Source organism: Carya illinoinensis, chromosome 8 (assembly GCF_018687715.1).
Source record: "Carya illinoinensis cultivar Pawnee chromosome 8, C.illinoinensisPawnee_v1, whole genome shotgun sequence".
Taxonomy (NCBI): Eukaryota; Viridiplantae; Streptophyta; class Magnoliopsida; order Fagales; family Juglandaceae; genus Carya; species Carya illinoinensis.
In genome coordinates, this window is record NC_056759.1 from 25,539,350 (window position 1) to 25,562,476 (window position 23,127).

General features: G+C 33.7%; 1 protein-coding gene across 1 annotated transcript; it reads right to left on the bottom strand.

The window, feature by feature from the left end:
• Positions 1-2,054: 2,054 nt before the first annotated feature.
• On the bottom strand, positions 2,055-4,541 carry LOC122319410 (trihelix transcription factor GTL2-like). The gene is given in 3 exon segments (XM_043137473.1): positions 2,055-3,683; positions 3,969-4,310; positions 4,312-4,541. Coding segments are annotated over 3 exon segments (1,755 nt in total). The 5' UTR covers positions 4,401-4,541; the 3' UTR covers positions 2,055-2,359.
• Between the last annotated feature and the right edge of the window lie 18,586 nt (positions 4,542-23,127).

Genomic DNA, 23,127 nt, shown 5'->3' on the forward strand with positions numbered 1-23,127 from the left:
TTTTGACACGTGTCGTTTGCCGCAGCGCAGATAATTTAACCAGTCTTGTTGACTTTCGAATTAAAAAGAATGTGAACCGTTAGATTTGGGTGGGACCCAGCGCTGCACTTGCACCTCTACTGTTGCAGTGAAGACAGAAGATGTGTGTGGCGCATATACATATATATTATTATAATATATCATCAGCATCGCATGTGACGTTGATGTGTCGCAGTGGATAAATGTTGGCAACTGCAAAAACAAAAACCAAATAAAAAAGAAGGAAAAGATCTCTGCTACGTGGTGGGGCCCACCTGGGGATAAAACGACAATGGAACCGACGTTTTTATAATATGAAAGTTTCTTTATTTTTATTTTATTTTTATAAATTTGGTTTTGGAAGCATTAGATATCTACGTATGATGGCCCCCACTCTGCACAGTTGGTCATGTGGTGGGACCCATCGTCCCAGACACAAAGGAATCCTTTCTAAGGATGTTTTCTTTTTTCTCTTGCAAGTAAATTGATAGATAGTTAGTTACATTACACTAAATTCAATGAGGTATAATCTTCAATAATCATCTTAAAATAAATAAATATAATATAAGCAAAAATAAAAAAGAGAGATCCATATTAAAAAATTAGCTTCTATTCATTTTTCATTAAAGAAAAATCGCTTGAAGTGATTTTTATATAGTTTAATAAACAGATTATAAGATTGTGACTAAAAGTTATAGTGAAATGATGTGTGCTATACCTTATTTATCTGTACTGGCTGTAAGAGACTTTCGCGATTATTTTATCTTGATTATTGATTAGAAAAAATGAAAATATATATAGAAACATAACAATCGATGGATGATCAATCGATACACTAGTATAAGATCATCACTATTTATGAAGGCGCGTGTAGTTTACATTACTGATCATTAGTATAAAATTATCACTATATGTAGAGGCGCGTGTAGTTCACACGTTAGCATAAGAAATAAGTCACGAGTGGTTCAAAGGATTTATTTGTCTTTAATGTTCTCGTGTTGTCATAATCGTATATGCGTGATACTTGTAAGTTGAATGCTTTCGTTAGCTTATATTCATCCAATTCCAAAACAGAGTAGTCGGCAGCTGAGAGGACATTCGCTTCATGTGTTTCAGAAGAGTTATGATTTTGGTGAGAGACTAATTAGTAATTACGTATAAATTGTAACTGTGTCGACAGATATGTAAATCAAATTATAAATTTATTTTTATAAAAATATAAAATATTTCTCATGTCAATATATATGCAATTGTTACGTGAAACAGGTGCATATATATTTTCTATAAGCAGTTTGGCCAAGCAGCTGCAGGATCTAATCTCCAGCTAGCTCCTAATTTAGCTGTTTCCTATTTATTTTATATTATTAATTGGTATCTAAACCATGGAGAAAAAAAAAAATTACTTCTGGATATAAATTTAAGTTCTGTTTAAATGTTAAATTAAGTTGAGTTGAGTTGATTTTTTTTTAAATAATAATGAGTTGAGGTGATAAGTGAGTTTTGTGGAGCCACTTGAAATGAGTTCAGATGCATTTAAAGAGGCATTGAGTTAAAAAATGTTGTGAATCTTGCATATAAAGAAATTTTGAATTAAGATAAATTTAATAATTTAAGAATTGTGAATTTAAAAATTAGACTCAGCTTAAAATTAGACTAAATTCAGTTCAGTCAAACTTCTAAATGCGACCTTAGGGTTCATAAATCGAATTTTTAAACAAGTATGTTTATTAAAAGAAATAAAAAAAAAAGTAGGACCACGAGATGTGTGTTTTTTCTAATGAGTTTATCTTTTAAAAGAATTTGCAAGAGATTTGCAATCTATAAATCTGTACAAAATTAATTTCTTAAGAAGAGTGTTGTTGCACAATTAGCAAATGAAAATTATTTTGAATATAGCAATGAAACAAATAAAAAGAAACGATTATAAATTAATGAAAATGATCGATCTAGACCTAACTCAAATTAACTAATTAATTAATTTAGAGTAATTGATTCTCATTTCTGATCATCATCAACTCGTGGGGAGGCCACTAAAATACAAGAAATTTTAAATAAGCATATATCTCCACAAAACATGTACTAAACAAAATATTATTGGAAGAAAGTGTACCATTTATTAGTATATATATCATTATCACCGGCCAGTATAGTAGTAGTACTACTGCATGATTTAGAATTCAAAATCGAAAGATTGTACATCGTACGGCCATATTTTTCTGATCACTTGCTTCATCAGCAACTTGCAATGTAGTTGAATAACTAGCGCCTAGACACGCCTTGGGAAGAAACATTAATGAGGCCGATCGAACTCCAGTGAACCAAGTGGTTTTCCGGCGAGTTATTAAGTAGTCAAGCGGTTTTGATCAGGCCCCTCTGAAGGTGTTGCAACTTGTGTTCCTTGACTGTACAAGGTGCTCAATTGATGAAAATAAGGGCATGTCCTAGAGTCAAGGGACCTCTTTTTGTTAACATCCTTGGTTTTCTTGAAATACTTATTTATGTTCTCCCATTTCTCTTTGCACCTCTTTGCACTCCTCTTGTAACCCAACTCCAGCATCCCTTGTGAGATTCTCTCCCATAGAGGAGGAGCCTTGGCAATTCCTTCCTTGTCCTGATCACCACCACCATTGCTATTATTGTACTGAGTACTGCACCTCAGGTTTATAAGTGCCAAAACTTCGTCTCTTGGCCATCTCTTTCCAAGGTTATCTTTGACATTGGTTATGGAGTCTTGGGAGACCTTCTGTGTCCAAGTTGAAATGGGTGTAAGTGGGTTTTTTTGGGTGTTTATAGAATTAGGGTGTTGGGACGCCATGGGAAGAGAAGATGAAGTGGGTACATCTGGAGTGTTTGGGGAAAGAGCTGGACTAGTGTTTTGATGAGATAGGGTTTTGGTTATGGAAGTGGGTGTGAACGAGTTCACTTGGGTTGAAAGGGAGCTATGATTAGGGTTTGGTGCTTGAATTAAGGAACATGAAGAACTGGAAGGATATGAATTTAAACTCGTTGTTACCTTGAGGGAATCATGTACAACTACTACTCTCTCTTCAACGCAATGGCTTCCTAAAGAACTCGATGTGAGTTGCTTCAAGTACTCAATGATTGTTGCCTGTCTAACGGCTGCGATAGCCTGTTCATTTGCCATAATTTCAAGCTCTTTATTCATCCTATCCATCGCTTGTTTCTTCCAACCTTCTTCTTTGGCAACCTTCTCTTCATCTCTCTTCACCAGATCTTCAAGAAGCTTGTTATGCATCTCCTCTTGCTGAGCCATTATCTTGATCACAATTTTCTCACATAAACCCTTGAGCATCTCAAACTTCTTCCTCCTTTTTCTCTTTTTTCGCTTTGGTTTTCCCTGAACATTCTCATGACTATCCTCAAATATCTTGTTTCCAACTGTTCCATCTCTTGAATCCACTTCCAAATTACTCTGCCCCAAGCTGTTGTCTTCTCCTCCAGTTGGCTTTTCCAATATCCTTTGATTCTTTCCGGCCCCAACCCGTGGGTTTTGGTGATCATGACCTTGATATAGCTCCTCAAGCTCACTGAGAAATCTGTAGCTTTTGTTGTAGTTTATGTTGTCATTGAAATATCTAATTTCCTCTTCAAACTTCTCCTTGCATTTCGAAGGACTTCTCTTGAACCCAACCTCTGCTAACTTCCTGCACTCATCATAAATATACATATATATTATCCGACACCGCCTGTGTGCAAGAGCATTTATTCCCGTACGCTAATCTGCTACTCCTAAATTTAAAATACTCAAGGTTTTATGAAAAAAAAGAAGCTATAATATTAATTGATCCTCTAACTCAATTCACATGCATCAGCTTTCCAAATTTTTAGATGGAAAAAAGCTAGCTAACCTTCTTGCAATTTTTTATTTTTATTTTTCCCGAAAAATAGTCACTAAAGAAGATGCTTAAGAAAAGTTATTTTTAGTGTACCTTGAGACATGTTCCCAAGTGAACTCCGGGAACCAATTTTCCATGCCAGATCTGATTCTCAACAGTGCAAGAACTTCTTCGTTAGCCCATGATTCGATTGGGTCTGGTAATGATCTCTGTCTTTGATCAGTGTCTAAATTCATGGACACCAAGTTATTTTCTTGTTTCTCTTCATGATGATCTTTGTGGGTGGAAGATTGCTGGTGCAATGGGTGCAAAAGGTTTGGTTGGAGGGAAAGAGAAGGATCATAATGATCATAGGAAGGGAAAATATTAGGGGATGAAAAGGCATGGAGTACTGGAAATGAGGGAGAAAGAGGGAGAGTGGTTCTTGACGCTATCCAACTGGTGGAACTGGTGATCTGGTGCTCCATCAAACATATGTGTGTTTGCTTGTGTTTCTTTCTCTTCTTTACCTCCTCCTACCCACATGTAAACTGAAAATTTTCAAGAGCAACACTTCAAAAACACCAACCCAACCAGCTCCTTCTCTTACCAAACTGTCCCCTCTCTCTCTCTCTCTCTCTCTCTCTCTCATTTATCAAGGACTTTGTCCTATCAGGGAATAGAAAAGATAGCCCACCACACACTTTTAGAAGAAAGTGAAGTCACTCTCAGGAGAAATTATTCGATGCAAAGGAGGCTACATGGTGCAACCAGCTTGTTTGGCTCATCATCGACACTGCAAGGAGATGATCAGGCTTATCAAACTCATCTTTTGGTTCAGAGATTTGAAAAAATACGAAGAACACACATATTTGCAGTAGATGCTCCTTTCTAGATTTGTGCAATATGTACTAAAGATCATGAACATAAACATTACCACCGCCAAGATCAACTGAGATCTAGTTTTTTATAGTAATATATTACAAGAGATTTTGGCTTCGACGTTGGACCGACCATTATATGAAATTTTGATGGTGCTTGATGCAAATTGATTGACTATAATTATAAGGTTGGGGTCTTGGACGGACGTGAACATGCATGTGATCAGTACGCCCCGTCAGGTGAGAGTTGGGAGGATCAAGCCGAATCGGCAGAAAAATGATACTCGAAATTTGTTCATGGTATCATATGGTGGTGTCATTAGAATCCTATGGCGTAGCTGATGCTCAGGATGTTGTAATTAGGGGCAGGACACGTGAAAACATGCAGAGACTGGGACCAATTATTTAAGGTGGAGGGGACGGCGTCTTTCTTGATCACATGGTACAAGGTCTACTCTAACTATTCCATACCACCGACTTATATCTTAGTACTCAAAAGGAATAATCTAGTTGACTGTATATTAATATGTGTACGTATCAATATAATATGATTTATTAAAAGGTTTATTTTATTAAAAATATTATTAATTTAAAATTTAAATATAAAGTAATTAGAATTGACACGTAGATTAATATGCGACTTTAGTTATACATAACAGAACTCTTTTATCAATTTAAAATTTGTACAGTACCTTTCTTATTTTAGAAGGATTGAGATGACGGGACTCGATTCATGAATATCACATGAGGAGGAGAGGATCCACGCATATGTTAAACATCTTCAAATTATTAAGTATTTTAAGAGTATTTATAATAATGTGATAATTTTTTTTAATACAAAAAATCATGTTATTAAAATTATTTAGATAAATACAGAGTACTTTTAATGACAAGTCATATTATATATTTCGAAATTATCTAATAAATATCATCTGACTAGATAATTAGATCTTTCACAAAAGCTATTGAGGGAAAAAAAGAGAAGGCCCTTTACTCGCTATAATGAAATAAAAAGAGTAATTTTAAATATAATCGTGGAGTGTGTAAATGTTACGTAATATTTTTATAAAAGAGTGATATATATTATTAAAAAATTAATTTTTTTATCATGTGGATATTATATTTACTCACTTTTTTTTAAAAAAAATTATGCGACGTTTACACATTCTATTACTGTAAATACTCAAGTAAAAATTAGGAGTTTGAAAGTTTATATCTAACACATTTTGTGACATATTTCTCTTCTAAGTTTTGTGAACATATGTAAATTATAATGCCAAACCACATTAAGGGCATGTTTAGTTATTAAAAGTGTTTGAGCGTTTGTTTGAGATTAGGCTTTGGAAAATAAGAGAAAATTTTGAATACATATATATTTTTTTATATAATTATTATATTGGAATTTGTGAAAGAAGATGTATATAGTTGAAAAGTTTGAATATAATTTTTTAAAATTGTTTTTATTTTTAAGTTTATAAAATTTTTATTAATTTTTTTATTTGAATAATGATAAGATGAAAAGTTAAAAATTTAAAATAGAAAACTCTTTTATTTGAGTAATATTAAAAAATAAAATTATAAAAAAATCAAAAAATATTAACTTTTGAAAGCACCTTAATTGCCAAACATGGCCTAAATTTCAGCATCTTATTTATTCTTTAATTATTATATACTCTATCAAAGCAATGGTGGGATGATGTTGCTATGAAGCTGCTTATAAGCTGTAATTTAGGAATACTATATTGAATGGAGAGTATGTAGAGAGTGAGAGAGAATGAGGAATGATATGAGAAACAAGAGAATGGAATGGATAAATGGTGACAGTAGTGTCACGCTGGGTTTTATTCGAGGCAAACCCTTCCTCCAAATGACAATCCTTACAATGATTCTGCATGCCTCTGCCATGCACCCCCGTCCCCCTTTTACACCCACTACCTGGAGAATATTCTTCCACACGTAAAACATACATGGGTTAGAGCATAACAGAATTTGGACTATTCTAGAAAGGAAATGCATACAAACGGTGACATAAATTTAAGATATAAAACTTAAACGACATCCTTAAATCAGCAGCAAACGGCATCGTCAAACTAGCCTTCCTTTTGGACTGGAAACGGCACCGTTCCTCCCGGGTTGAAACGACATCGTTGTGAGATGCCCTTATTGACTCTTTCTTCTTGAAACTTCTTAAGCCACCTACCTTCTTCACGATCCATCTGATGTTCTTCCCGAATCGTGGTCTCCTTAAACGTGCCCTTGATTCAAAATCACAGCAATCTCCCCCACTTAGAGGACCTTGCCCACAAGGTGAGGATAATGCCCTCTTAACCGATCCAAGATTTCCCAAGTGTTTCCTTCATCCAAAGCCCCAACCCACTTCACGAGTACCTTTGTCACAACCCTTTGTCCTAGCCTTTTGAGTCTTCGATCCACTATCATCTCGAGTTCTGGCATCACATCTCCATCGTCATTCACGAGGGGAAGAGTCGGAAGGGGAATGATCCGAGCACCTAACTTCTTTTTGAGGCTTGAGACATGAAATACCGGGTGGATTCTTGATGTTAGAGGCAAATCCAAGCGGTACGCCATGGTTCCCAACCTCTGAGTCACCTGAAAAGGTCTGTAGAACCTGGGAGCAAGCTTCATGTTGCGCTTCATGGCCACTGTCTTCTGTCGATAGGGTTGAAGACGGAGGTAAACCCAATCCCCTACCTCAAACAGCCTCTCGGTTCTTTTCTTGTCTTCAAAATGTTTCATCCTACCCTGTGCTTCCGTTTCTGTAGCACTAGTGCTCTGATTTGGTCTCTTGTCTTGAGTTCTTGATCGGCTAGTTCATTGGTTGTCATACCTGGTATGTATGAGACCAACTTAGGAGAAGGGTACCCATAGAGTACCTCAAAGGGTGAGAGTTTTAGTGAGGTCTGGAAGGATGTATTGTGGCTCCATTTTGCAATAGATAGCCATTTAGACCAGGTCTTGGGCCTTGCCCCTGTGTAGCTCCTGAGGTATCCTTCCAAGCATTTGTTCAGTACCTCAGTCTGACCATCGGTCTGGGGATGGTAGGCTGAACTATAGTGGAGACTGGACCCTTGCAATCCAAACACTGCCTTCCAAAAGGAACTTAGGAAGACCGGGTCCCTGTCCAAGGTGATGGTCTTAGGTAACCCATGTAGCTTAAACACCTCATCAAAGAATAGTTGGGCCACCTCTTGAACTGTATAAGGATGAGAGAGGGCCAGAAAGTGCCCATATTTCGAGTACCTGTCTATCACCACCAAAATGACACTATACCCATAGGACTTAGGTAATCCTTCTACAAAATCAAGTGATATATCCTTCCAAGCTTGCTGATGGATCGGGAGGGGTTACAGTAGACCAGCAGGAGGTAGGTTTTCATGTTTGATAACCTGACAAAAATCACACTCTCTTACAAAGGTCTTGATGTCTTTTTTCATTCCAACCCAAAAGAAATCCTTCTTGGCTCTTTGATAAGTCCTGAGATACCCAGGATGTCCTGCTTAGGGGTCACTATGGACAAACTATAACACCTTATCCTTGAATGGGCTTCCAGGAACCACCAGTAACCTTCCTTTCTTGAGTATTAGATCATGCCTCAGGGTATATCCCTTTGGCACTTCCAGCTGATTTTTAAGTCTGGTCCAGAGATTTAGAACTTCGGGGGAATTCGAATAACTCCCCTTCAATTCCTCAACCCATTGGGGAGTTGGAAAGGTAACCACTACCAAGTTCCCATGTATCAATTCAACCTGTTCCTCTTTTCTGGAAAGGGCATCTGCTACACGGTTTTCCCTTCCCTTCTTATACTCAATGACAAAGTTGTACCCCATGAGTTTAGCTATCCATTTCTGCTGAGCTACTGTGCCAATTTTTTGCTTCAAGAGGAACTTTAGGGCCTGTTGGTCAGTCCTTATCACAAAGGACTACCCTAACACATAAGGTCTCCACTTCTGGACTGCAGTGACGAGAGCAAACAACTCCTTCTCATAGGTAGAGAGTAGTAAAGCCTTTCCCTTCACGGCCTTACTAAGGTAAGCTATAGGCTGCCCATCTTGCATTAGGACAGCCCCAACCCCTCCTCCACTAGCATCACACTCTATTGTAAAGGGTTGGGTGAAATCAGGCAGCCTCAAAACAGGAGGCTAGGTCACAACCCTTTTTAGTTCACTGAAGGCCACTTGAGCTTCATTATCCCACTTAAAGGAACTCTTTCTCAATAAACTGGTTAAAGGAGCGGTAATTAATCCATATCCTTTAATACATTTTCTGTAATATCCTGTCAACCTTAGGAAACCCCTTAATGACCTCGGGTTCTTAGGGACAGGCTAGTCCAACATGGCCTCAATTTTTGTGGGGTCTGCCCTTACCCCCTCTGCATTTATTAAGTGACCTAGGTAACCCACCTCCTTTACTGCGAACTGGCACTTAGCTTTCTTTGCATATAGCTGGTGGTTCACTAGAGTTTGTAAGACCTGCCTTAGGTGCCCCACATGTTCCTCTCCTCCCTTACTGTAGACCAGTATGTCGTCAAAGAAAACCAACACGAACTTCCTTAGAAAGGGCTTAAAAACAACATTCATGAGCCCTTGAAAGGTAGAGGGGGCATTTGTAAGTCCAAAGGGTATCACCAAAAATTCATAATGCCCTTCATGTGTCCTAAATGCAGTTGTAGGCACATCTTCTGGTACCACCCTAATCTGGTGATACCCCGATCTCAAATCCATCTTAGAGAAGATCCGAGTCCCATGTAGCTCATCTAAGAGCTCGTCGATGATGGGTATGGGAAACCTATCCTTTATAGTCTTCTGATTTAAGGCTCTGTAATCAACACACAGCCTCCATCCTCTATCAGCCTTTCTTACTAACAAAACAGGAGTTGAAAATGGGCTGATATTGGGTCTTATTACTCCAGTACTGAGTAACTCAGAGACTATTTTTTCTATCTTTGTTTTCTGGTAATGGGGGTACTGATATGGTCTTGTAGAAATTGAAGGGGTTCCTTCCTTAAGAAGGATTCTATGGTCATGAGTCCTCACAGGAGGAAGTCCTTGAGGTTCTTTAAAGACCTCAGACAGTTCACTTAGTAGGTCAGACATCTCCTTACTTTTAGGTTCTTCTCTAACCTGCCCTTCCATGGATAATAGTTGGACTAGCAGCCCCTTTCCCTTGCAAACAGATCCCAAAATCAACTTGTTATGCCCTTCAAAGGATAACCCCTTCCTCTCAAGCCTCTTCAACTGAACCCCTTTCCCTTCTCACCTAAACTCCATTGTTAACCTTGCAAAGTCTCAAGTAATGGGCCCTAGCTTCTCAAGCCATTGGACCCCTAAGACTGCATCACAGCCTCCTAATGAAATAACATAAAAGGCAGGAAGAATTTGATACCTTGCATTTTAAGTTCCAACTGCACAAAGCCTTCACTGGTGATGATTTCTCCATTTGCCACCTTGACAGATATTTTCTTGGACCTGTCCATTTCGCATCTACACTGTTGCAAAACTAAGGGATCCAAGAAGTTGTGGGTGCTTCCTGAATCCACCAGTACCACTACTCTTTCTTCCGATACCTTTCCCAATATTCTCATGGTATTGGGACTAGGAGTACCTGTAATGGCATTTAGGGATATCTCGGGTTCCACCTTGGCCCCTGCTGGTATTTCTTCTTCTTCCTCAATCAGTTTTGGTCCTACATTGTCATCCCCTCCAGAATCACTTGCCATGTCCTCCACTGCTTGTAACACATAAACTCTGGGATTTTTACAAACACGCCCCGGGTTCCATTTCTCCTCACAGTTATAGCATAATCCCTTCTTCCTTCTTTCCTCCATTTGGACAGATGTAACTCTAGGGGCTCTTGGTACATTTTTCTGGCTCCATTGGGTAGATGAGTTCCCTAGTAAGGTTGTATTCATTTCCCCCATTGGTTTGACCCCTTTTTTTGAGTTATTCAAGTATTCTTCTTACATCTTAACCAGCCCAAAGGCTGCATTAAGGTTGATAGGGTTTAGCATTCTCACAGGTAAACGTATGTCATCTTTTAAGCCACTAAGAAAGCAGCTGAGTCTGTGGTTGTCGGACAAACCCCTCAATCCATTAGAGAGGGCTTCGAACTAGGCCTTGTATCCAGCTACAATGGTGGTCTGTTTTAGTCTAGTGAGGGGCTCCATTGGGTCATCATAGGCAGTAGCTCCAAACCTTAGTTGGATAGCCTGAGCAAAAGCTTCCTAGTTTAGGTTTTAACCCCTCTCCATGGTATCTTGATACCATAACAAGGCTTCTCCTTCTATGTGGTAGGAGGCCATAAGTAGCCCTCTGTGCAGGAGGTGTTTGGTGATAATCAAAATATTGATTAGCCTTAAAAACCCACCCGGCAGGGTCTTGGCCAATAAAGTGGGGAAACTCCAATCTGACCCCCCTAGTCACATTTCGTCTATTATCATGCATTTCAATATTTTCCCCCCAGCATTCTGTTGAGTAATGATGGTTCTTAACATGTCAGTTAATTGCTCTAACCTTCCTTTAACTTCTTGCAGGCCTTCCTTGTGGTGGTCAATCTGGTTTTGCATGGCTTCCCACTGCTGCTGCTTGGATCTAGTTCCTTCCGCCATCAGAACCTAGGTCTCTGGTACCAATTGCTATGAAGCTGCTTATAAGCTGTAATTTAGGAATACTGTATTGAACGGAGAGTATGTAGAGAGAGTGAGAGAGAATGAGGAATGATATGAGAAACAAGAGAATGGAATGCATAAATGGTGACAGTAGTGTCACGCTGGGTTTTGTTCGAGGCAAACCCTTCTTCCAAATGACAATCCTTACAATGATTCTGCATGCTTCTGCCATGCACCCCCGTCCTCCTTTTACACCCACTACCTGGAGAATATTCTTCCACGCATAAAACATACATGGGTTGGAGCATAACAGAATTTGGATTATTCTACAAAGGAAATGCATACAAACAGTAACATAAATTTAAGAAATAAAACTTAAACAACATCATTAAATCAGCTGCAAACGGCATCGTCGAACTGACCTTCCTTTTGGACTGGAAACGGCACCGTTCCTCCCTGGTTGAAACGGCATCGTTGTGAGATGCCTTTATTGACTCTTTCTTCTTGAAACTTCCTTAAGCCACCTACCTTCTTCACGATCCATCTGATGTTCTTCCCGAACTGTGGTCTCCTTAACCGTGCCCTTGATTTGGAATCGCAGCAGATGTACACTTCTATAACCGATATTTGTAGTTAGTATATAATTATCGTGTAATTATTTTTTTAAAAATAAATAAATATAGTATTTATATAAAAATAATAATTTTTTAATAATAAATTTTATATTATTTTTTAAAAGAATAACTGCCCTATATTTACAAATTTCATAATTATACCTGACATTATTCTTTTTTTATCATTTTACCAATTTGTATTCTCTACCTTATTGGCTTGCTGACCTACAGTCATCAATGACGTCATGCTTTCGTATTCATATAAAAGGAAACTTTCTAAATTTGAACATACTAAAAAAGTGAAAAGAAAGAAACGCAATTTTTTTTTTTTTTTTTAAAATACCTAATGCAGTTTTGTGGACTTTTTTTTGTTTTCCCAGAAAATGAGATTTAGTATTCAAAATAATAATTTTTTTATATAAAATATTTTAGATTTATTTATTTTTTAAGAAAAGTATACGACAGGATGCACAATCTAACTATAAATATCTTTTTTTTTTTTTTTTCTCAAGTATTTATATCTCTATATGTTAAAATTTTCATTTAAGGAAATTTTTGCCTGACATATATCCATCCACTCATGTTTCCGATTTTTTGAACAATGAGTAATATTTTGAATACCATATTGGATGTCGTATATGTTAAAGTATTAGAATAAAATATGTTGATATTAATACCGTTTCGTGTACCGTTTTGAGATAGTCGATATACTAATAAATTATATATATAAATATATAAAAATTATATTCTAAAATAATAATCTATATATAAATAAATTATACATAAATACATATATATATATATAAATTATAATTAAATGGTCTAAATTGAGGGTAAAAAGTGAACTTGTAGTTTGAAAAAATGAAAAAAAAAATGGTAAAAGCCGAAATATCGACCGGCACGACCGGTATTTAGATAAATACGAAATAAGTAAAATACCTATACCGAATCAGTGGTCGGTACGGTATATACAGGCCAGTACCATACGGTATTCACAACAATGACAATGAGTCTCAAAGTTTCGCCTTATTGGAAAATCAAGATTATTTTCTAACACATGACTCTATAATAATAATAATAATAATCCATGTTTTGATACATTACGAAAATATTAAAAATTTAAAAATACAAAAGAAATAAAGAATTAAGAAAAAATTAATAAACTATAACATAACAGAAAGAAAAAAAATTAAAAATTAAAACAAGAAAAACAAAATTAAAGTTTTAAATAACTTAAATAACTAAATCCTAAATATATAAAAGGATAATGCTAAGACTACCGAGAAAGGTAGCCCCCGCATTATACCGAATTGTACTTTTTTTTAACATTTTATAAACTCCTTTAAATATTTTTAAAAAAATTTACAAACTTAATTAACTATTAAGTAAAAAAAAAAAATTTGGGTCACTTTTGGAAAGCTATTTTCAATACCCTTAGCATTTTCCTATAAAATAAAGGAATAAAAATTACAGAAAATAATAGCTAACTTTCAATAAACGTAAAGAGGTAGGCATGGTGAAATAACCGAATAAAGGCCACTTTTCTTTGCCGGCCCCATGCAAACAGAGATGTGAGAAACGTCTGCAAAGATCAAGAATAAGAGCATTAACATTAAGTTCCGTAAAATTTTCTATAATTTAAATAAAAATAATATTTTTTAAAAATTTTTATTAAATTTTATTCATCTTTTAAAAATTACATTCATCTCATCTTCTATACTTTCTCTATTCTTTATATTTTATTAAAATAATATTTCTCTATTCGTTCTTTGTTACTTTTTTCTCATTTTTATTTACAAACTTAACTACTCAATATTTTTTTGTTATGTTTTGAACTATTACTCTACTGAATATTTTAAACAAAAATTTAAATTATTTTTTAATGGATATGATAATATTTTTAAAGTTATTTTTTTCTACTTTCGTAATTATTTAAATTATTTTGAAATTATTATTTAAAACTATAACAAATATGTATATGATAGTAAGTGTAGATAGTTGAAAGAATAATTTATTTTATGTATTAGAATAAAATATTGATAAAAATAATTTAAAAAATAAATAGTGGTTTTTCAAATATAGAGAATCATTATTTATTCTCTAAACATTTTTTCTAAAATAGGGATCTAAATGTAGAGAATATTTTGATCAAAACCGTATAATAAATATCAAATTAGAGAAAATTCAGTACTTTGGGCATCGGATGTGAACGAGAATGCTTCCGAATGACAGTGGAGGGGATTTTTATTTTTTATTTTTAATCTTAATCTTTAATTTTTTTTTTCTTTCTTTGTTTTTTGTAGTTTTTAGTTTCTGGTTTTAATTATTTAAAAGTTATATTTTGTTGAGTTTTATGTTTTTACTTTCAAGCTTTCTAAAGTCCCCTTTGGTTGATTTATTTATATATAATAATATAAGAGTAATGTTAAATATAATAATGAGTTGTGCAAAAACTCTACACTTTTGTTGAAAATGAGTGTGATCTATTATTAAAAAAATTAATTATTCATGTTGATGACATATTTATTCACTTTTTTAAAAAAATTGCTTGGTGATTGTGCGTGCACTCTATGATTGCAATCTCATAATATAATAGGCCAACTTATAATGCACATACATCATGGTTGTAACTAATCATGAATTAAGAATTTTTGTTTTTTATCTTAGGAAAAACACAATAAAATTGGAAATTATGGTTGTGGAAAGGGCAAAGAAGGGGGTTAAGGGAAAAAGAGATGATAGAAAAAAATCATGTGTATGCTGGTTTTCGAAAAGTTTATATTTTTACTTTTAAAAACTTTTGAGTTTAAAAGATCTTAATTTGACCAAAGATTCAAGCTAAGCTTGTGGGATTTACATAAAAAAAAAAAATATCTATGCATACTTTATTTATTTATTTTTTGGAGGGGACTATCAACTATGAGATATTTAGATGGAAAAAGTTAGGTATCTCGTTAGAGCTTCCGCTCTAATTTTTTTTTTTTACTTAATAATTAAGAAAATATTATTTAATAATATTATCAATTTTTTTTTAAATATTTAAAAATGTTAAAAAAAGATATGATAAAAAAAAACTTAAAATATACTAGCAGGAAACCCAGCGATGGGTGTAGAGCCACCATTTTCAGATGTGTCAAGAGTTGGTGAGTTATTTTGAATTTCGTAGACTAAATGGTATTTTCAATAATTTATTTTTGAAGAGAAAGAGAAGTTTTTTGGGTTTGTGTCAAGTTTGGGGGATTAAGACTTTTTTTAATTTTGCGGAAAACTTTTGACTCTTTAAGTATGGAAAACGCTGCTATGCCACCCCATTTGCATTGGTCCAATGTACAGCTGCCTTTTTCTTTTTTTTCTTCTTTTTTTTTTTATTTTTTTATTTTTTTATTTTTTTATTTTTTTATTTTTTATTTTTTTAATTTTGAATTTAGTGATTAAGGAAGTTATTTCAATTTTCAAACCTATCGGTGTATTTTTTTTATTTTTTTATTTTACGTAATGGTTAAGAAAATGATTAAAAAAATATGAAAATTAAAAAAAAAAAAAAAAAAAAACAACTGTGCGCCGTGCGGTATGGCCTGCAGTATACTTCAGCCGTCATACTAGCCGCTTCCTTTTAAGGATATATAGGAGAGGCGGTCTTGGGATTTTTGAAATTTGTTTATATTTTAGAGATAAAAAGGTTATTTTAAGAAATTAGAGATCTATAGTTTCAAATAATAATTAGTATTTTAAAGTAATTTTATTACTTCTCATTTGCGTTATTATTATATAATATAATATATATATCATTAAATTAAACTTAATAAAATATATCTAATAAAATCATCAAATCAAAATAAATATATCTTTAACATATATTATTATCTAAGTATAAGCTTTGCTTGTCAAGAGTCTGATAGTATGATATATGACTCGATTTTCTAAATAAATGTTTGAGTTTGAATCCCCTCACCCCCTTTAAAAAAGAATAAAAAAAAAAAAAAAGAAATGTATGAGTTTTGCTCACATTGAGCCATGCCTTCACATTTTTTCATATATTTTAGCATTTAAATTCAAAACGATTTAGTCTAAAAGTTTGGTACCATGTGTTTTTTTTTAACTAATTTTATTTTATTTAATTAAAAATACCCTTATTTGTTATTTCTCTATTTAATTCAATGAAAAAGACCATTCATTTATCTATCTAATAAAAAGAAATAGTATTTAGTTCGCTATACATTAATGCCAAAAAGACTTTTTCGTTCTCCATCATATTTTTTTTTTAACAAAAAAAAATTGATTATCTGAATATTTGCTTTTGTTCACTCCTGTCATCCAGTTAAATTATATATTTTATTAAATAAAATAACTTATAATTAAATTTAAAATAATTAAATAAAAATCAGTAGTTTTTATACGAGTCCTTTAGATTCCTATTAAATTTATTTTTTCTTTGTTACTTTTCCTGATTAATGCCATTTTAGTTTTTTTTAAACTACTGGAAACAATAAATTTATTAAGTTTTCAATGAAGTTAAAAAGCCTATAAATTATTATCTTTTTTTTTTTTTAAATAGTTATTATCATTATTTTTTTTTTTATATCGGAAAATCTTTTTAAGACAGGGCCCTTTGGACCCACCCGTGCAGAATTATTTTGTCATGCTATATAAAGAGTTATGGGCTTCTCTTACCTTCAAAAATAATTCTTGTGAATTAAAATGCTAAAATATTGAGATTCATTCAAAACGTTTTATTTATTGCATAATCAACATTAATACAAAAATAGAGTAAAGGGAGAGAAGAACAAGGTACGCAACTAAATTAATTATAATATTTTATATAATTATATATGTTTTAAAACGATAGTATTTTTATAAAATGACTTTACCGAATTAATTAAAATACCTCTCATTTAAAATATAATTGTGGAAAGAATGATAAAAAAATAGAGAAATGATATTTGCAGTCGTGGTTGTGCAAGCGGCGTGCAGTCGCTTTGAAAAAAATGAATTAATATGAGACCCACATGAAAAAAAACTAACTTTTTAATCGTGGACTCCACTCTTTTTCAAAGCGATTACTCGGCGTTTGTAATTCTACGACTGTATGTACCATTGCTCAAAAAAATATATATCTTAAAAAATTAGAAAAATGCTAATTAAATTGATAAAATTAATCGATAAAAATGATCGATTGAATTTTTTTAATTTTACTTAATGATTAAGGAAGTGAATATTAGTGAATTGATATTTTTTTTATATTTTAAAATATTTAAAATTATGTAAAAAATGATTAAAAGAAAAGAAGAAAACAAATAAATAAAAATTATTTACACTACATCGGTTCATTTCTTCGGTTGTTTATCGGAATTAGTAGCATTGTCCAAAAAATTATGTATGATATTCTATAGACTATCATTTTTCAATTTTTTAAAATCAAGATGCTAACCTAATTATTTAAAGATTTTTATTTATTATCACCTAAGCAAGACATGCCAATTTAATTACATGTAACAACTTTTGTTTGTAAATTTAGCTATTCTTGTGCATTGCGCAGGTCTACATGAGTTGGATATGTTAAAATGATCTCCATCCAATCAATCGTGAGATTTTTTAAACAATCTCGTATTTTTAGATTCTAAGCTAAAAAAAACAACCAAAAATGCAAATTCAACAGAAAAAAGGCATGAATGTCCATATATACACACAAAAATCTTGAAAATCAGTATATGGTCCCATTAACATAAGCCGTTTTTTTTTTTTTTTTTGGGTGCAATTACTTTTCATAAGCCTAAATGTCATAAATTTTACAATATTTCTTGGAAGTTTGGTTGCTTTCTTTTTCCCCCCTCAAGTTTTGGATGCCAAGTGTTTTTCTTTTTGCTTTTTAATTTTTTACAGGTGGTGGGAATGGAGGGTTTGAACTTGATTATCACATTTGAAGATCAGACTTTATACTAATTGGTCCAAAGAAATGATGCCAAGTTTCAAATGCACATGCTAGGACAGACCAATATTAAGGTCTCATTTGTTTTTACAATTATTCTTATCTCATTTAATTATTATAATTTTCTTAAATTTTTATATAAAATAAAATAAATAATTCAACTTTTTTAAATTTTAAAACAAAAATAATTTAAAAAATATATATTTTAACAACATTTTGTTTAACTTTCAATTTTTTATCTCAATTCATTTTATCTCTTATGTAAAAATAAACTATGCCTAAATTAACAAGCTTGTATGATGACCATTAAGTGCGCAATACTGCTATATACTACCGGTGAGTAACCCCGCCGTAGCCTCGTGACTGAAGTTGCCACGTTAGCTGATAATTATTAAAAAGGAGGAGGAGGAGGAGGAGGAGGAGGAGGAGGCGCTGGGGGGGGGGGGGGGGGGGGGGGGGGGGGGGGGGGGGGGGGGGAGCCAGGAAGCCATAAAGGTAATGTGGGAGGTGGGAAAATTCATTTTCACGTGATTTTGAAGAACAAGGAAAACTGCGTAGGAGCCCAAAACTAAAACCAGAGACCTCATCGACGAACTTTAACTGGGTTTTAGCTTGTTCTTTCATATGAATTTATGGGTAAGAGAATGGTTTTAACTTAGTTTTTCTTTGAATATTTGATTCGGGTTGTTGCTCTGGTTTTCTCGTTTCTTTCTTTCTTTTCCTTTTTTTTTTTTTGGTATTTTCTATTGCTTAGTACTCATTTTAAGGAACAGAGAGCGTGAAATGTGTTCACCGATCAAGTTTATTGCCACTTTAGAATAAAAGTAGGTGCAATGTCGATTGGCTGTGAGACATTTAGTTCAAAATGAGAGGCATTGCGAATGGTACTTGTGAGACATTTAGGCAGAAGATTGGCTAGTTCAACAATTCTGGTAAAATGGAAACAACAAGACCAAGGGGTTGCATCCATTTAATAATTTCTGTAGATCAGACATTTCTTTAAGAAAAAAATGGCGCAACCACAGATGATTATCCTAAAAAAACATTCTTTAGAAGCTCAACAAACATGAGAGAAATGGTGGAGATATATAGACTACAAAATCTCTGATTCCGCACCATCATACAGCAAATTCAAGATCACTTGGAATCCAATAAACTTGATTAGTAAACACATTTCACGCTCTCGGTATCATACAATTTTTGAATGAAGGATGCGCCCAAGATACCTTAGTACTCATCAATCTCCACCAAATTTTTATTATATACATTATTTGCATAAACTATTATGCTAGCATACCAGTTTAGTTTTTTAGTTTCTTTTTTAAATTCATTATTCTTTACTTTTTGCTACTTCCATAAACAAAAATATAAGTTTTATTAGTTTTACATATGATGCATGATATTGCTGAAGTGATACTATAAACATTGAGAATAGTTCATTGACTGAAAATAGTAATTGAAACTATTCTAAACAATGAAGGATCTTTGCATCCTGGGGTGGAGTTTAATATTGTCTCTCTCTTCACTATGTTGCAACTATTAATGTTTTCACCTTTATTTGATACTGTTTAATTCTTCATTAATAATAGTTGAATATAAATGGTTTCTATCTTCATTGGTTCTTCCTCATCATATATCCTTTTGGGTTGTTAAAAGTAGATTAGTTTTACATGTGGTTTGAATACAAGGTCCTCATTTTGTGTTGCCTTACTATGCTTTTATGCTTCTGTTTTTTTATGTACTCTATTTTATTCTTTGCTGTACTAATATGTCATTCCTTATTCTCTTTGGTTGTTACTTGAGGTTGCAATTATTACCATGTGTTTATCTGATTAAATAGAAGTATTTAAGATTTAAGATTTATGTTAAATTACTTAATTGGTGCCAGTTCTATTATATTTTCTCAACATGGAAAACAAGAAAGAACAGCCAATTATGCAGACATTATCTAGCTCAAATCCTCCATCCGAGGTATGTATGTTATATGATTGAAAAAATCAACAACATTGGTATTGCTGATATTTTTTTTTTCCAAATTACATCAACAACTTTATCTAATAACATGTTAGGCTAAACCATCAACTAGTCAAAATATTTCAAATTACATGCTTGGTTACTTTGGATCAGCGCCTACGTGGTCACCAACTTTTCTACCATATCTGGCTGGTAACCAATATCCAATCAATATACAAGTGGTGATAACTGATCTGGATTTATTCTTAATAAGTTGGCTTCTTTGAACTATAAAAAAAATAAGGTGGCTTATTTGCTGACCTTTTGTTTTTTTTTGCAAAATACTGGTTACTCATTTCAACATATCATGGAACCTCTGACTCCTATCAGCAATACAAGCTCTGACATGAGCAAAATAGTTGGTTCAGAGCTCGATAATAGACCTGATGGTGGGGAAACTGAAGTGCCATGTGGATCTCCTATAGTTGAAAAATGTCCTGAAGATAGACCAAATCTTACGGAATCTAATAATGACAGTGCCGAGAAATCTCAGAATGTCTAAGTGGTTGGTGAAGATATGATTGAGAAGCCAAAGTCGGGAATGGAGTTTAATTCCATTGAAGAGCTCTTAAGTTATTATAAGGACTATGGTAACAAATGCGGGTTTGTGGTGATGATAAAACGAATTGAGAAGAAAGAAAATGAGTCTGTTAGATACGTCACTCTTGCTTGTGCCTGTGGTGGGAAGGCTTGGAATAAGACGTTGAATGTTGCCAACCCACGTCCGACATGAATGATGGAATGTAAGGCAAAGATTAATGCCTTAAGGCAAGATGAAGCGCTTCAGTTAACGGCAGTACATAATATTCATAACCATGGCCTCAGACCAAAGAAATCCTGCTTCTTTCAATGTAATAGAGAAGTTAGTGATACCATAAAAAGAGTCCTAAATACAAATGATTTGACTGTCATCCAAGCAAATAAGAGTTACGAATCTCTTGTTGTTGGTCTGGTGGATTCGAGAACCTCCCATTTCTGGAAAAGGATTATCATAATTATATTAACAAGGCAAGACATCTACGACTTGGTGCAGGTGGTGCTGGAGCGCTCCAACAGTACTTTTTATGGATGCAATACAAAAATTCTGAGTTCTTTTATATGATGGATATAGATGATGATGGGAGGTTGAAGAACGTCTTTGGGCAGACCCCCATAGTAGAGCAGCGTACCAATATTTCAGCGATGTGGTTATATTCGACAACACATACCTAACGAATTGATATGGGATGCCCTTTGTACCATTTGTTGGTGTAAACCACCGTGGATAGTCAATATATTGGGAACATGTTTGATTTCCAGCGAGGATACCGAGACATTTGTGTGGTTATTTGAGATATGGTTGCAATGCATGGATGATATTGCTCCGAAAGCTATTATCATTAATCAAGATAGAGCAATGAAAAATGTAATCGCAATTGTCTTTCCAAATACCCTGCATAGATTTTGTCTTTGGCATATACTGAAGAAAGTTTCCGAGAAGCTTAGCTCATACGATTCCTACAAAATTGGGATGAAAAATGCATTGATGAAATGTGTATACGACACCCAAAGTGTTGATGAGTTTGAGAAATGTTGGGATTAGTTGCTTACCACTTATAACTTGCATGAGAATACGTGGTTGCAGAGCCTATACATTGAGCGTGAACATTGGGTACTGGCATTTTTGAATGAGTGTTTTTGGGCTAGAATGAGTACAACGCAGCAAAGTGAGAGCATGAATGCATTCTTTGACGGTTATGTACATTCTAGAACAAACTTAAAGGAGTTTGTAGACCAATTTGATAACGCGTTAAAAAAAAGATTGAGAATGAAAATCTCGTGGACTTCCAGTCATTTAGAGCCTGTTTGGGATTGAGTTTGAAAACTTAAAAAGTGTTTTTAATTGTTTAAAAGCTCTTTTAAACAAAAAATGATATGTTTAGTAAATTTATAAAAAGTGCTTTAATCACCTAAAAAAACTGAAAATCTACTTTTTTAAAAAGCACCAAATTGAAGCTTTTATTGAAAAGCTCCTGCAAATAACTCTATATTTTACAAAAATTAATATAACTAACTTTAAAAGTACTTTAGAGACATTGTTACCAAACAGTAAACGACTTTTTAATAGTAAAACTTGTTATCTAAGTCATAAGCTATAAGCTCTAAAATTTTAAATTATATTTTTCACCGCAATCCCAAACATGTACTTAATGTCACAATCCCCTGCATATCTAGATTTCCGATTAAAAAGAAGTTTCAAGAATTGTACACGATGACTAAGTTCAAGGAAGTTCAACAGCAAGTCAACAGTATCATTGACTTGAATCCAAAGTTATATAAAAGTGATGGTGTAGTAAAGACATATATGGTAGAGGATGAAGTTTGTTTGGAAGAGTTCACTAAGTTGGTTACACATTTTGTGGACTTTAGTGAGAAAGATGCAGTTGCAAAGTGCTCTTGTGGATTATTTGAGATGATGGAGATATTGTGTTGGTATATTTTGGCCGTATTTAGGTGTAACAATATTAAATATTTGCCAGAAATATATATTTTAAATCAATGGAAGAAAGATATTAAAAGGCGATACACATTAATCCACAGTAGCTATGATGAAGGGGAACAACGACCAGATTTTAATAGATATTCAAATCTTTTAAGTATATGTTATCAGATGATTACTCATGTAGTGAGTTCGAGAAAGCATATTGAGGATGCGAGAACTAAGTTATATGTAATAATTGAACTGTATCGTGTCAATGAAGAACCCCCATCGATGACTCAAATTGGTTCCAATGTTAATAGTACGACAAAGGACACTACGGTCTGGTGTTCTGGGGAAGTATATAGTCCACCTGTTGTTAAAGGCAAAAACAGATTTCCATCTCTGAGAAGAGCATCCAGGATGGAGATAAACATGTGGAAAGCTAAAGCAAAGACGAAGGAAATACCAGCGAAGGGGAAACGTAAAGAGGTGCATATATCTTAATATGAAATTGAATTTATTTTATTAATGAATTAAAAGATTTAATGTTTTTTTATTTGTCTCGACATTATTAGCGAGATGGAGGAGACACCCGAATCACGGAAAGAGAAGATACACTTGTTGTGGAAGTATGTAGGAATTTATTTAGCCTTTCTGAGATGGATGTGTCCAACATGCATGTATATTAATTGATATTATATTTATGTATTTATCCTAAAATTAAAGGCAATATATTTACGTTTGAATATCATC